Source organism: Neovison vison, chromosome 9 (genome assembly GCF_020171115.1).
Source record: "Neovison vison isolate M4711 chromosome 9, ASM_NN_V1, whole genome shotgun sequence".
Lineage (NCBI taxonomy): Eukaryota > Metazoa > Chordata > Mammalia > Carnivora > Mustelidae > Neogale > Neogale vison.
The window spans coordinates 25220947-25235806 of NC_058099.1; the positions used below are offsets into that span (position 1 = coordinate 25220947).

Sequence of the window (14860 nt, forward strand, 5' to 3'; positions counted from 1 at the left end):
TCTTCTCACTATTGAGTTGTAGAAGTTCTTTGTATATTTTGGTTAAAAACCTTTGCTAGATAATTACTTTGCAAATATTTGCTTCCAATCTGTTGCTTGCCTTTTTGTTTTGTTAATAGTATTTCTGAAGAGCAGAAATTTATGTTTGATGACATCTAATTTACTCATTTTTCTTCTTTTTAATGTCTGTAACTTTTGTATTGTATCTAAGAAAATTTCTCTTAATCCAAGGAGATTTTCTACTCTTTTTCTGGAGTTTTATGGTTTTAGTTCATAGGCTGAAGTTTATGATCCATTTTGACATAATTTTTTTTGTTAGGAGTGAATGAAGTGTCAATGATCATTATTTCTTATGTGGGTATCCAACTGTTCAAGCACTATTTGTGGAAGAACTATCCTTTCCTTATTACCTTGGTACCCTTAGTTAAAAGAAAAAAGTCAACTGACCACATGAGGGCTGACTTCTGGACTTTTTCTTCTGCATCAGGGATCCACGCATCTATCCCTATGCTAATACCACATGCTCTGGTGTACAGTAGCTTTTGAAATAAGGAAGGGTGAAGTCCTCCAATTTTATTCTTTTTCTATACTGTTTAGGCTATTCTAGATCCCCTCTGTATTTACATGTTAGGATCAGTCTGTCAACGTCTATCAAAGAAAAGAGGTCTTGACAGAGATTCCATCAGATCTATAGATCAATTTGGGGAGAACTGCCAATATTGGGTCCTCTTATCCAGGAATACAGTATATGTTACATTAACTGAGTTCTCTTATTTTTCCTCAAAAACATCTTGTAATTTTCAGTGTATAGCCTTCACAGTTCCTATGTTAAATTTATTCTTAAATATTATATTCTTTAAGATGTTACCGTAAATGAAATTAATCAAATCTTATTTTCTGATTTCCATTTCTAGTAGTAGACATGGAATTGATTTCTGCATATTGACCTTATGTCCTGCAACTTTGCTATACTAATATCCTTGCAGCTTTTTTTAAAAAAAATACAGATTACTTAGATTTTTCCATGTACAAAGTCACCTTGTCTGTGAATTGTCTGTGAATGCAAGTAGTCTCATTTTTTCCAATTCTTACACCTTTAATTTTTTGTTCTTGCCTTATGGTCCTTGACATTTTTAAAAAAGATTTTATTTATTTGAGAGACAGAGAAAGAGAGAGCAGGAGTAGGTAAAGCAAGAGAGTGAGAAGCAGGTTCCCCACTGAGCAGGGAACCAGACTTGGGGCTCCCTCCCAGGACCCTGAGATCATGACCTGAACCTAAAGCAGATGCTTAACCAACTGAGCCACCCAGGCATTTTGGTCCTTGACTTTTATTTGGATTATTAGCAAATGTCACTTTAGCTCATTGTACAATGATACTCCTATCCCTTTCATAAATGCTGAAATCACCAATAAATTGATTTTTTTTTTAATTGATGGTTTTTAACCAGTGTATGTCACTGCCTACCAGTCAGAACTTCCATTTCAGCAGCACTGTTATCCTTCTTTATAGTGTCTGGGGGTGCTTGGGTGGCTCAGTCAGTTAAGCGTCTGCCTTTGGCTCAGGTCATGATCCCGGAGTCCTGGGATCAAGCCCTGCATCGGGTTCCCTGCTCAGCAGGAGCCTGCTTCCATCTCTCCCTCTGCCTCTCACCCCCCCCCAATTTGTTCTCTCTCTTTCTCGCTGTATTCTCTCTCTTTCACATAAATAAATACAATCTTTAAAAAAAAAAGTGTTTGGACAGTTATTTAAAAAATTTGACATACATTTTATACTCATCATTTAGAAATGGAGAAATAGAAAGCAGGAGAAAGCGCTGCCGTCAGTAATAAGCAGGAGTCTCGTAAACTTAACAACAATTGAGACGATGGTGAACATCATTACGCACGCTGGAAGTGGCAATTCTTTAGCCTGTTACGTGCTCACTGAACTTAATAAGCTGGTCAGCCATGAGAAAGAGTAAAATTAAAGAACATAACATGGCATAGTGAAAATATAACATCAAAAGACCGTATCCAAGATGCAAGGTATAATTAGTGATTTTTAAATATATTTTAGTTCTTTGGGAACTTAACTGCCTTTCTGATAGGTACCACAGATCAATTCTGAGGAACACCTTGGGTCTCATCAAAGTGTGGGATATATCAGGACTTCGTTTAATCTTGCACAACTTCTGAGGAAGATAAAATGATTCTAGTTTAGAAATCAGAAAATACAGAAATTTAAGTAACTTGCTCAAGTTGTATAGTCAGCAGTGGAGACAAGATTCAAAGTCAGGTCTGTTTGGTTCCAGAAGCTCTAAATTGGGCCCCTCTCGTCTGGCACTACCCACTGCCCTGATGGATGCCCTGAAGCCCCAACCTTCCATGCTCACTCGGGAAGCTCTCCGTTCCATGCAGGTATGGTTCTAACCTTCTCACCAGTGACTCATAGCAACTGTGAAACAACGGGGAATTTATCTTCCTGGTTTGCTCTCTCCCAAAATACCAGCCCAAAGGCTTGAACACTATAATAAAAAGATCTGAGGTGGTTACATAAATAAGATCCATGTGCAAAAATGTAGAAAGCTTGGTTTGAAATGGATGGGCGATTACCCTTTGAGTTTGGGGGCAGAGATGCCCAGGAAGTTTGACTAAGAAAGGCTATGGAAGTTTTTCAGTGAGGTAAACTCAAGCTTTTCTTCTCTGCTTTCAGTTTTGGGCAGACACATTAGAAAATGAATGCATTCCTGAGCAGAAAAGTGACTACAAAACCATTTCATTATGGAGGGGTGGTAGAGCACAGCCTTCTCTGTCCTACACCCCGCAGAAAAATTCTAACCCTTGGACACAGAGGGTTCAGGCTCAAGTCTTGATAACTCGGGGTTTGCAAAGCCAGAAAAGAGGAGGAGGACACAGAAAAGAAAAAGGAAACTATTAAAAGCCCTTCTCATTGGGCCTTATGTAAACACTCCCTCGCTATTTTGGATTTTGGGGTCAATTAGAAAACATTTCAATCAGCTTTTTTTTCGAGAAACAAATACAGATTGTAGCTCCTTTACACTCTGGGCAAGCCACAAAACCAGAAGCAAGCACCTCGGTTCCCCCATGTGCCGAATAAACCCTCTGAAGCCGCCCTGTAGGACCCTGCCTTCCGATCAGCACACTTTGGAAGACAAGTTTTCTTCACAAACCCCTTATTTTAGGTCAGACTGATCTGTTTTTTATCAATCCTCCTCCCCCAGTAAAACACATCTTTTCCAATCCTTACAGTGTTTAGACATGAACAGCAAGGCTTTGGAAAACCTCTGTAGTTAGCAAAATAGTGGAAACGACCTACATGGTTGAGGGACAAGGTGGCTGGCCATCACAACAGGGGTCAGCACCTCCGTCCGGGTCCTCTGCCTGCTGCCTACTTCTGTAAACAAGGGATCACTGGGACACAGCCGTGCCCGTTCATTTATGTCTTGTCTGTGGCTGCTTTCTTGCTACAAAAGGCAGAGTTGCATGCTTACCACTGAGGCCATCTGGCCTGCAAAGTCTAAAATATTGACTATCTGGTTCTTTATAGAGAAAGTTCGTCAATTCCTGTGACGATACATTTAAAATAACATGGAAAAATACTCCTGTGAGGTTGTCAAGTAAAAATAAAATTTTTTTTTAGAAGGAGGACATAGTCGTTTACATGTGGTATCACCAGAATTAGGTAAAACAAGGGGAAATGGGCAGAGAAGAGATAAAAAGGGCCAAGCAGGTGGATTTGGTGGCAGCATCCGGGGTGACCTTCCTTATGCTCATCTCTGTGTTCCAGTTTTCTAACATGACCTCTCATTTCTTTCATCATAGAAAAAAGTCGGAAACGTGCCCGCAACCTTTAGTCCCAACTCGCCCCCAGCAGGTGTGACCACCCGGAGCTCAGTGTCCCGGCCAGGCCCGATCCCCACAGGGGTGCAGCGGGGTGGGGGCAGGAAGACGGCAGGTACCTTATGCTCGTCCCGAAGGTGGCTGTCCAGTTCCTCCGTGTGCTTGGTCTCATAGTAGCAGAGCTGGCATTTGTAAGGTTTTAGTTCATTGTGCTTTTCTATGTGTTGCTGGAGGCTCTCGTCACTGGAGCAGGTGAAGGTGCACTTATCACAGCGGAAAACTACTCCCTGCAAGTATTTGGACAGTTTGGAACGGCACACTTCGATGGGGACAACTCGCTCTTCTGTGGAAACAAATTGAATGGAAAGATGGAAGTTTTTACTGACGGTCCGCACGCGCTCTGTCTTTGGAATAAAGGAAGGAACTCAACCGGTTTTGCTACCTCTCGTGGGTGTCCATGAACTCATGTGCACACTGCCTCTCCCTCTGTTCCCTAAACAGCATCTTCTGGTCCAGGTAAGTGTTCGTAAGACCAAAGCCTCTTGGTGTACTCCATCCCCAGAGTGATCTTTATACGGAGGAGGGAGGCTGGGAGGTGCTCGCTAATTCCTGAATGCAGGTAGCTAACGGAGGGGATGAGACCGGCTGCCACTGTTTACCCACCGCGACGACGACTTGACAGCCCGCCTGAGCACCTCCTTAGGATGTGCTATTTGAGCCGGACCCAGAGATGCCCCTAAGCAGAGAGGGAACGGATGGTTCCTAAGCACCTGTGTGCTCCAATGGTGCACCTTTACCGGCAACTCTCTTAGGCTGGAGGTATTCCTGTTTTTACAAATCAGTAAAGCAAAGGACGGGACCCTTAGTAACTTTCCAAAGATCACAGACGTTGTAATTCGCCCAGCTGTGATCTCCATCCCCGCCTGTCGAAAAGCAAACCGTTTATGTCCCACTCTTTCCAGTTCCACTCCTGTTTCCCCTTCTGAGATGTTCTCAAGGAGACCGTTATCCTTCTCCTGAAACCAAGGGAATCTCTAATAACAAATTTTAAAAACAAAGGACCTGTAGGTTTTCATTCACTGAAACTCCAGTTCTAACTCGGAGAAGCTCACAAATGAAATGGCTGCGGGAAACATTCAGGGTGTGGGGGGGCCCGCTGGGGGTGGTGAGGGAGATAGGGAGGATTTGTGCCTTTTCAGACAATCTGTAATCTGATTGTCACAAGGGAAAAAATAAAAGAGACAGAGGATTTGGGTGCTCTTCCCATTAACATACCAAATGCTGTAGGGCTGGAAATGCGTGTGCTTGTTTATTTTGCACTCTCTCACCCTTGTGTTTAACTGCTCAAATTAAATTTCACACCAGTCTGCCCAGAGTATCGGTGCACGCGCCAGATATCCATAACTGGGATAAAATTAAAATCTGTGCTATTTATGCAAGGATCAAATATAGCGTGTGTTTTCATGCTGTGTCTGGATTTCAGAAGACTCTGGAAGTTTACAAATGGACGCACACAACATATACTTATATTATTTAGAAATAGCAATGTATTATTAAGTCAAGAAAGCGTGATTTATTCTCAGAGTCACTGAGTAGCAACATTTCCAGACATCAGTGCTTTGTGCACTGAGGCAGCTCTCTCTGCGAGCCCTCCCGTTGTGTTGGCCGGGGTTGGCCCTTGGGGAAATCCTCCCCACCCGAAGCCACGCTGTGGGCTCAGCAACCACATTCTCACTGCAGGGCAGTCCCTGCCTTGGAAGTCCTTGAATACGGCGATTAACTGGCTAGCAAAAAGCTGGCCAGAGGAAGCGTGGAAGGTGGTGTCTGCTACATATTCCCCAGAGCTCTAATGCATATGTTAGTTTCCCTATACAAAGAGTCAGTCGCTTATTTAGCAATATAAATATTTTTAAACCAAAGTAGAGCAGACAGCTAAGAAACACATGATTATAATGTAATCCACACATTTTCTTAGAATAGCAAATGTTTAACAGTCTTCTAACCATTCAGTTCTATGGTTCGGTGTAATCGGAGGAAAAAAGGCTTTGGCATAAGCCAGCCGGAGCCCTGAGAAAGCCCAGGCCATGACGTTCCACTCGTGGGGCCCGGGGCTTCTCAACAGTAGCTCTCCTGACATTCTGAGGCTAGAAAAGGCTTTACTCCGGGGGCTGTACTCTGCCCTGCGGGATGTTCCCAAGGGTCCCTGGACTCCCCTGACCTGCCCTGGCACCCCTCTTCCCCAGGGGTGACAACCAAAAATGCCTCCAGACAAAGGCACCCTGACTCTGGCCGATGACCACTACTTGACACCAAGTGTCAGCATTACCTCCAGCGGCTCTGGCTAAGACACGGTGCAAGCCGGCGCCCAAGCACGGGATGGGGACAGGCTGAACCCCTGGGACTGGGCCCAATGCCTCAAGGGCTCACGGGCAGTGCTCCCACGGACCTTTCTGCCACCTTGACGCTGCAACCCCCTTTGCTCTGTGTTGGCTCCCACTCTGGGTTGTGTCATTTCTGCTGCGTGCACTCTGTCTCCAGCCTTGCCGACCGCCATGGAGATGGACCACAGCTGGTCTAACAGCCCCCGGAATGATGCCTCCAGCACCTTGGAGACGGCCATGCGGCCAAGCCTCCAGTCTTCGCTTCTCCCCATAAAGAATCGCTTCTTTCAGACTGGGGTTTTACAGGCCTCCCTTTCAACTGCTCTACCACCTTAGTTTTCTTTGCAGTTTCCCATTTCACTATGTCGGTCTAAGTGAATCTTAACAAAGTCATGAGCCCTCAAAATAGCCTGGAGTTTAAATAATAATGATTCATGGAAGTGACCAAGGCGATTTACCAGGAGCTCACTCTGTTTCAAGCACTGTTAGGCATTCTACCCTCATGGTTAAATTTTTATTCTCGAAAGACTCTGCAAAGTCAATTTTATTACCTTTAGTTTATTGGTGTGGAAGCTGAGGACTGGCCTGCTGCACGCCTTCCTCAAAGTCACGCCTCTGGTTCAGAACAAAGTTGTGACCTGGGAGCACAGGTCTCCTGGCTGACCTGTGCCAGCGCCCCCTCTCCTTCACCCCCGGAAAAGAACTCTCTTAGATCATTAGATCCGCATGCCGTTTACTGATGAGCCTCTGATTCCTGACCGATTAAGAGTTCAAGAGCTACAGGCATATCTAAGGCAACCATTTCTAGCTGAACTTCTTTTGATTATCTTCTGAATCAGGTAAGAGGCAACTTCCTGCTTGCTTCCTCACTCTGAAACATCAGACTTCTCATTTCCAAATGAAGACATCCCCAACATTCCAAGTCTCTGGGTTACGTGGATTTGTACTAAGATATTCATTTTAGGGGGAAAAAAAAGTTAATTTTTCTTCCTGAAAACACGACTAACACGACCAAGATAAAAAACAAGACAGACTTGGAAAGGTGGGCAAATCACTGACAGTGCCTTCTGAATGAGGTTATTCATTACTGAGGCAAGTCAAGGACATAAAGTTAGAGACTGGAATGTTTCCAGGTATGGATGGAGCCCTGTCTTGGCTACAGAAGCCCAGGACTCAAGGCTTTTTTTTTTTTTTCTATGGAGGCAGCGACAACTGTGGGTCTTTCTTGACTTCACACCTCTCAAAATTACCTTGGGTAAGAAACCAAGGCTTGAATCACACTCATTGTGACTCAGCTTCCAGAGCTGGCTGCAAAAATATTATGACTTCACCAGTTTGACTACAAGATAGATTGTGTCTCTCATCTCTTCCTACTCAAAGGCTGCTTGGTGCTGCAGCTGGACACGAAGCCCAGGAGGAATGCCCCGCGGAAGCCTGTGGGAACCCAAGCGCAACAGAGCCTAGAAGGGTGTGCTGTCAAGCTCCCGTGGAGCTCAGTGGAAGAATCGGCTGAATTCCAACTACCAAGAGGGCGGAGGGTCACTTCTGCTCAAAACAGAGAAAAACCACATCACTGTGGAGTCCAGAGTCACCAAGTAAAAATTCTTCCTGAAAGGCAGACCACAGCACACTTGGGTTTCCTCCCCACAACATGCCAAGTCTGAACGAAGCAGGGAGGGATCTGGAAGTCATTCACGCCAACAAACTCCGTATGCAAATGATCCTGCTCCGGGGCTGAGACCCTCTTTGGGCCAAACCAAAGCCCCACCTATTACTCTAGGCCAAGTAAGTGACAAAAGCTGAGTACTACAAAGCCATTAGGAAAAGAACAATAGTTCCTAAAAAGCAATTGATTCCAAAACATAACCATAAATGGACACACACAAACATAAGGACAACGGCTCCTGGTAAGAAGTTACTAATTCTGACGTTAGCCAGGCTACCACTGTCAAATCAGAGAAAGCCAGGAACCACACCTCTCATTCTAACTGGCAAAAGTATTTGGTGGGGATGGAAGGGAATGTGTAATTTCATGGAATAAAATGAAAGACTGGCAATCTCACTGTAGCTTTTTTTTTTCCTTAAGAAAAACGATATGGATCAGGTAAATTAAGGGAGATTAGTTTTGTTCCCAAAAGGCGCCCACCTGCAGGGTACAGTTAAATTCAGTATTTGCCCATATATGGGGTTACGGGATGGGGAGCAGAAGCTTTAAATTAATATGCCAACTGGAGACCGGCATCGGGGATTACACAGCTCCAGAAATAGAAATAAAAATATCTGGCAAAACTGTAATTCAATCTGTACCCAATTTTTCAGGTGCACCAAAGGTGTGCAAGCTACATCCAGGCAAAGCTGTCTGTGCACAAGGCATCGTGATTCCAGTGATGGTGATAAACTCAGTGGAAATGTACTCATGAAAATATTCCCTATTCATGGTCTCTCTTCCCATTAAAGTTCAAGTTCCTTCAGTGCACAGACTGCCTGACTCTTCATGGCTGTATCCCTAGGGATTAAAACAATGCTAGCATTATAGTGAATGTTCAATAAATATTTGTTGCATTGAATGAAAACCCATCAAAAGCCGTACCTCCAACCTCTTCCCTTAAACAAAAATCTTAGGGCTTAATTTTTTCCTTTTCAAGCTGTCCAATCATGGCCAGTCTCACCAAATGTTGATCAGAACTAAGTTCCTGAAAGAAATGGGTCTACCAATCCTTGGCTTCAATCTTTCCTAAACTGGTATTCATCAGGTACCCTGGCTTCCCATCTGCCTACTGGATAAAGTTCAAACTCCTACATTGGTATCCAAGCTCTACCTAAGTTGGCCTGAACACACTTTACCAGTCTTGTCCCCTATATTCCCTTCAGTCTCACTCAGAACACTCAAACACCACTATGTCAACACATCTTGCTCCCACCTACCTGAATGGTCTAAATTTTTCCTCCCCATTCATGTAGTGGGTCCAATAGTGTCCCCCAGAATCTTATGTGCACCTAGAGCCTTGATATGAGACCTTATTAGGACATAAGGTCCTTATAGATGAATGTAACTAGTCAGGATGAGGTCACAGTAGTTTGGGTGAGGCCTAAATTCAATGAGTAGCGTTCTTAGAAGAGGAGAGGACATACAGAAGACATGCAAAGGGAAGATGGCCATGCATGGACAGAGGCAGAGGCCAGAATGACGCAGCTATAAGGCAACGATGGTGGAAGCCACCAGAAGTGAGGGAGGGCCACGGGAAGATTCTTGTCCAGAGCCTTTAGAGGGAGCCTGGCCCTGCTATCACCTTGGTATCAGACTTCTAGGCCCCAGAGCAGTGACGGTACAATGTTGTTTTAAGCTACCTAGGAAACTAACATGCCCCGACTTCAAACTTCTTTGCCTTCTTAAACATCATCATAGCTCAGTTTGAAAGCCACCCCTCCACACCACCTTTCTCTACTCCCAACACAAATACAGCTGCCACCGTGAATCTCCTTGATACCCATCACTCACTATATCACGGAGACTTACCCACATGCTTCATCTCCTTGAGGAGGGAGGGTCCTGGGTCTTATATACCTTATCCTGTCCAAGAAGCTAGCATAGTGCTGCACATAACAAGCAAGTAATGGGGGCACCTGGGTGGCTCAGTGGGTTAAGCCTCTGCCTTTGGCTCAGGTCATGATCCCAGGGTCCTGAGATCGAGCCCTGCATCCAGCTCTCTGCTCAGCGGGGAGCCTGCTTCTTCTTCCTCCTCCTCCTCCTCCTCCTCTCTCTCTCTGCCTACTTGTGATCTCTGTTTGCCAAATAAATAAATAAATAATATCTTTAAAAACAAAACAAAACAAAACAAGCAAGTAATGAATGCTTGCTGAATGCATGGACAAACAGTATGCTCTTTTGTTACAGCCCACATAAAACCATGATCATTTCTCACTCAAATTTCCCAGAATAAAATAAACTCCCTTCCCTTTCCTCCCTATTTAAATATATCATCCTGTTGAGATAAAAAGCTAAGGCAACTCTTCTTCCAAGCTGTATCTCAGTCCCAGACCAGCTCAGAAGTTGTTTTCCTTCCCTTTCATCCCAAGTATTTTAATGAACCCAGGCCTCAGAAAGCTCTCTTACTGCAGGCCCTAGAGACCAAAGATGCTTACTCATCCCCAGAGCAAGGAGAGCCCAGGTACAGGAAGAGCCACCTCTTGTTACTTTGAGTTCAACCCCAACTTGAAATTGCAAGGCAGACACCCAGCCCTGTCTCCTGACTCATCAAGACCAGCTTCCCACTAAGATGCCATTTTGGGTTGAGATGGACACCAAAGCCAGGCCGGGACACAGATGGCAGACACAGCTGTCCTGAGATTCTCAGCCACCTGGGGTCCCGTGGTCCTCAACTCTGACCTCCAGCCCCACAGGTGGTTCCGTTCTCAGGCCCAGCTGCCACAACCACGAGAATGCTCCACAGGGTGACACAGCCACCCTCCCAGGGAAGAGACGGCGATGCCTGGTGGTTATATGCATGGGCTGTGGGGCAGACAAGCCTGGGTTTGGATCCAGCTGGGTCACTTTTTAGTCATTTGGATCTTGGGTCACACTCAGTCTCTCTGAACCTTTTACCCTTGTGATTGGCAGATTAACAGTAATACCCACACCATATAGGGCTTTGTAAGAATTCTATAAAATGACATACTGGACTCACTTAGTATAGCACCTGTCCTGATCAACACTCAGTGACAGTAATCTGTTGTTGTTAATGTTGTCATTATTATTGCTGATCCTCAAACGCCCCTTCGTTCTAGATCGTGCACTTTCCGACCCTGATAAGGATGATATTTATAGATTTAGATGGCTCTTTGAACATAAATGACCTCTACAAATAAACAGCAGAGACCACCGACGGACAGTATGACGGAAAGGTCCCGGGCTCAGAGGCCTGGAGTTGACTCACTGCCCCGTGAGCCCTCGGGAGACCCTGGTTCAACCGGCCCCCTGTCACCGTCCCTGTGCACCTTCCCACTGTGTCCGCGGTGGGCATCATACAGACTGGGTCACACACGCTCCCTCTCAGGTTTTAGTGTCTAGGATTCCTGACGATTTCCTGAACACAACTTCCAGAGTCTAGCCAACACCCAAAATCCAACAGATTCCGTTTTCTTCTCCCCCGCAGGAGGCTGGGCTCTCTGAGCGGACCTGTAGACCATGGCCGACAGGCGCACGACACCTCACAGCGCTCAGTGGACCCCAAACTGTCACTGAGCACCCTTGTACTGCCGGGGGACTTGTGACTGGTCTCTCCTCAGTCTGCATTTGCCCCAACTTCCCATTTGTTTTAATCCTATCATTGTGCACAAGTATCTTTGAGACCTTAAATCCTTTGCGAGATGGCCACGAGTAACCACACTGAATCCAAGAAAAAGCAGTGTCTCTCAATTTCACATTTCATGCACGCGACGCATGAACACAGGTAATAATACTAGGCCTTACGATGCTGCTGGACAGGAGTGACTTGGTGTCAAGGGTAGCGTTCCAAGGGCTTTTCTCAGCTTTAGCATTTACTCTCTGTGTCCCCGTCCTACAGACACACCCCCCCCACACCCCCCTTTCTTGAAATTGCCGCTCATTAGCCACTGAAGCTTGGAGCCCACCAGGCAGCAGCATGGGAAGCCAGGGGAATTGACCACAGAAATGAGGTCTCATCATGGCCTCTCCCCACCACACGTGGGCTGGGGGACCAGAAGCCAGGTAACAGACGTGGCACCCTGGGTGGGGCCACTCTGGCCAAGAATTCCTGCCTCCGTGTTCCGAGGCTGCTTCTCATCCTGCAAGTGGACGTCCCAGCCAGCAGCGACCTCACGTCTCCTCAGAGTGGCCCGGGCAGGAAGGAAATCTGAGGGCACTAAGCGGAGCCTTCCACGGGGTGTGCAGCAGAGATGGGCAAAATGTCACAAAATGCAATGGCCCAAGACAGTGGTGCTGGGGACGTGCTGGACACTTTTGAAAATGCTCCAAAAATATCCAGCATGTCAGGGTGTGTGACATCTCAGCAGGACAGCAGAAGACACACTCACAGTTTCTGAGGCCCACGTGGCAAACATGGAAAAGCCTCCTAAGGTTAGAGGCCAAGGAACGAAGAGGGGGACGACGAGGGAGGGCACGAACAAAAGATGTAAGATCTGTGGACGGAAACCGCACAAGAGACTAGCAACCAGGATTCTGGTCATCTTTTTCCATCTACCTCTGGCTTGAATCTTCTTTGGACAAAGTAGTTTTTACATAAACATATTTTTCCTTCCAATGCAGAGGAAGCCTGTTGTTTAACAGTGTTGTAATTGGCCAAGAGTAAACTCAACTGAAAGGAAAACCAAAGAGGACTTGAAAGAACCATCCCTGTTTATCAACAGGAAGCCGCACGTCCAGAACACCCAGTATGTATCCACCACGGAACGCACCAGACCCTCGGCGCATCATTTTGTAGGCTTGACTGTCCTCTCTTCTTAACAGATCGGAGAGCAGGCCAATACAGGAGGCTTTAAAACCAGAACTTAAATCCGAAGCCTCTGGGATTTCTAACATCAGAGCACTTTTATTTTTAAGACTTTCTCCTCTCTCCATTCATCTCACGGGAAACTCCACGCTCTGCTTTGGAAATCATCACTTCGGGCTCCCGCCAGCGAATCGCCTGCAACCACACACCTCCTCACATTTTGTAATGAATCCTCACCCGTCTGTTCTGCTTCCCATTCGCTCCTTCCTCAGCAAGGCGGTGAGGGCAGAGGAATCAGAATGTAAAAACCCCTCACGCTGGGAGGCCCAGAAGTGTTCACTGCCCAACCCATCACCTTTGCCTCCCTCCACGTGGAGCAGATCCTTGTGGCAGGAAGGGGTTTTTAATCATGGGCTGTCACTGTGGTCATCCAATGTGATTTCCTACCTGGAGAGAAGGGGAGGAACCAGGGACCAGGGCAAAGCGGCCACCTCAAGAAGGGCGTCCCTGAAATGCTGCCCGCGGCCCACACCCCAAGAAAACCCCATTTGGGAAGATTACCTCGGTGCAGCACGATGTGGTCAATCATGTTGCGTTTGTATTTGGTGTGATAGAGGCAGAGAGGACAGCGGAGATCTTTGGGGCCCTCCTCGGGAACCGCTGAATGCCCAGCTTCCACGTGCATAGTAAAAGCAGATCTGAGAGAGAGGTGGGGGGGGGCGGAGACAGGTGAGGAGTGTGACAAGGGATCGAGTCACTCACATATCCCCTGGGGGCTACCTCACTAGGCTTCTGCGTGTGACTCCCCCGGCTTGAGGGCCCAAACCAGAGGCGTTCATCATGTTTCCAGACCACAAGCTCCTTGGTCACTCATCCACTACCTGGATCTTGTCGTGCAGGGCTAACTTCCTTTTTGAAAATTTCTGCCACTTGGCTGGGGTCAGGGCTTACTTTGGAAAGAAATGGACTTCCCCAAACACCTTATTCTAGAAGATGAGAAGCTGCCGATGAAAAGCAAAAAGCCAAAGTCCCTAAGAGAAAGAGGTTCTCACTGTGCGTGGAAGGAGGGGGACAGGAGTCACGTGGACTTTGCAGCTGCCTACGTGACTCTGCACATGTCAGGGCCGAGATGGCAAGTTGGCTGGGACGTCATGGCGGTTAAAAATCAGCTAAACTAAACTCAAAATGGTTGTACCAGCCTGAAGGCGGAAGGCTATTGTTGCCTTCCCCTCTATCCTTTTCAAAACTTCACCATTTACAAGGCCTTTGGTGTCTCATAAAAATGGATGAAACCATGAGTTTAAGGGGCAAGGTCCCCTTCTTATTAACTCAAGTGCTTCTCTCTGGGGAAACATGTACACCTGTCAGTGGGCCCTTGTTATCTGAGTCTTTAGCCTTTTCTCAATTCTAAGGTCACATACATATTTATCTGAAAAACAATTGAACTGAATTAATAGTCAGAGCTGTAACACACTTCCCATCGAATCCCATCAACTAAGGTGTTGGTGGAAAAGAACCTTGTTCTTCCGATTGCTTCTTGTTGGCCATGAAGCCTGTCTTAAAGTACTAGAGTGGCCTACGGCTCAGATACTAACTACAGTAGGAGGAGGTAATAATAGCTTTATACCTGTAATACAGCCATCTAATATTATAACGGCTGTCTATGATATTATAATGCTTATTAGTGTTTCTTTTGCGCCAGGCGCTATTCTGAGCACTTTAGATATATTGGTTCATTTATTCCTCCTACGAGTTGTATAAGTGAGGTAGTATTACTATCTTTATTTTATAGATAAGGACCAGGAGACACAGAGAAGCTTAGGGACTTGTCCAAAGTCACACTGCCAGCCTGCGGCAAAGTTGGGGTTCAAACCCAGGCAGCCAGGCTCCACATTCTGCACTCATAACCACTAAACTAAGCAGCATTGCACAGAATGAGATTAGATCAGAAGCGTCCAGAGCACGTGACAGGAAGTACTCTGTTCCTTGAGCTCACTGATTCTATTATACACAGGGGCAAAGGTGGCTTTGGATTATCTGTTTCTGGATCGGAAACAATGTCTCTACAGTTGTTCAGTTCTAGTCTTCACAGCGCTGGAGTCTTGATTCTCTGGGTGTCTCTCAACAATATGATCTTAAGAAATAGGAATTTTCTGTAAGGGTAGCAGG

At 46.0% G+C, this 14860-nt stretch overlaps 1 protein-coding gene across 10 annotated transcripts in view; it reads right to left on the reverse strand.

Moving 5' to 3' along the window:
• Window positions 1–14860, reverse strand: part of ZNF462 (zinc finger protein 462) — a 139388-nt gene that overhangs the window by 19133 nt on the left and 105395 nt on the right. For all 10 annotated transcript variants that reach the window (XR_006386385.1, XR_006386386.1, XM_044265199.1 and 7 more), the window contains exons 9-10: window positions 13253–13389; window positions 3960–4183 (exon numbers count right to left, since the gene is read on the reverse strand). Coding sequence is in view for 8 of the 10 variants with exons in the window: in XM_044265199.1 (XP_044121134.1) it covers window positions 3960–4183; window positions 13253–13389 (361 nt within the window). In the remaining 2 variants the exon portion in view is untranslated. The remainder of the gene's footprint in view (window positions 1–3959; window positions 4184–13252; window positions 13390–14860) is intronic.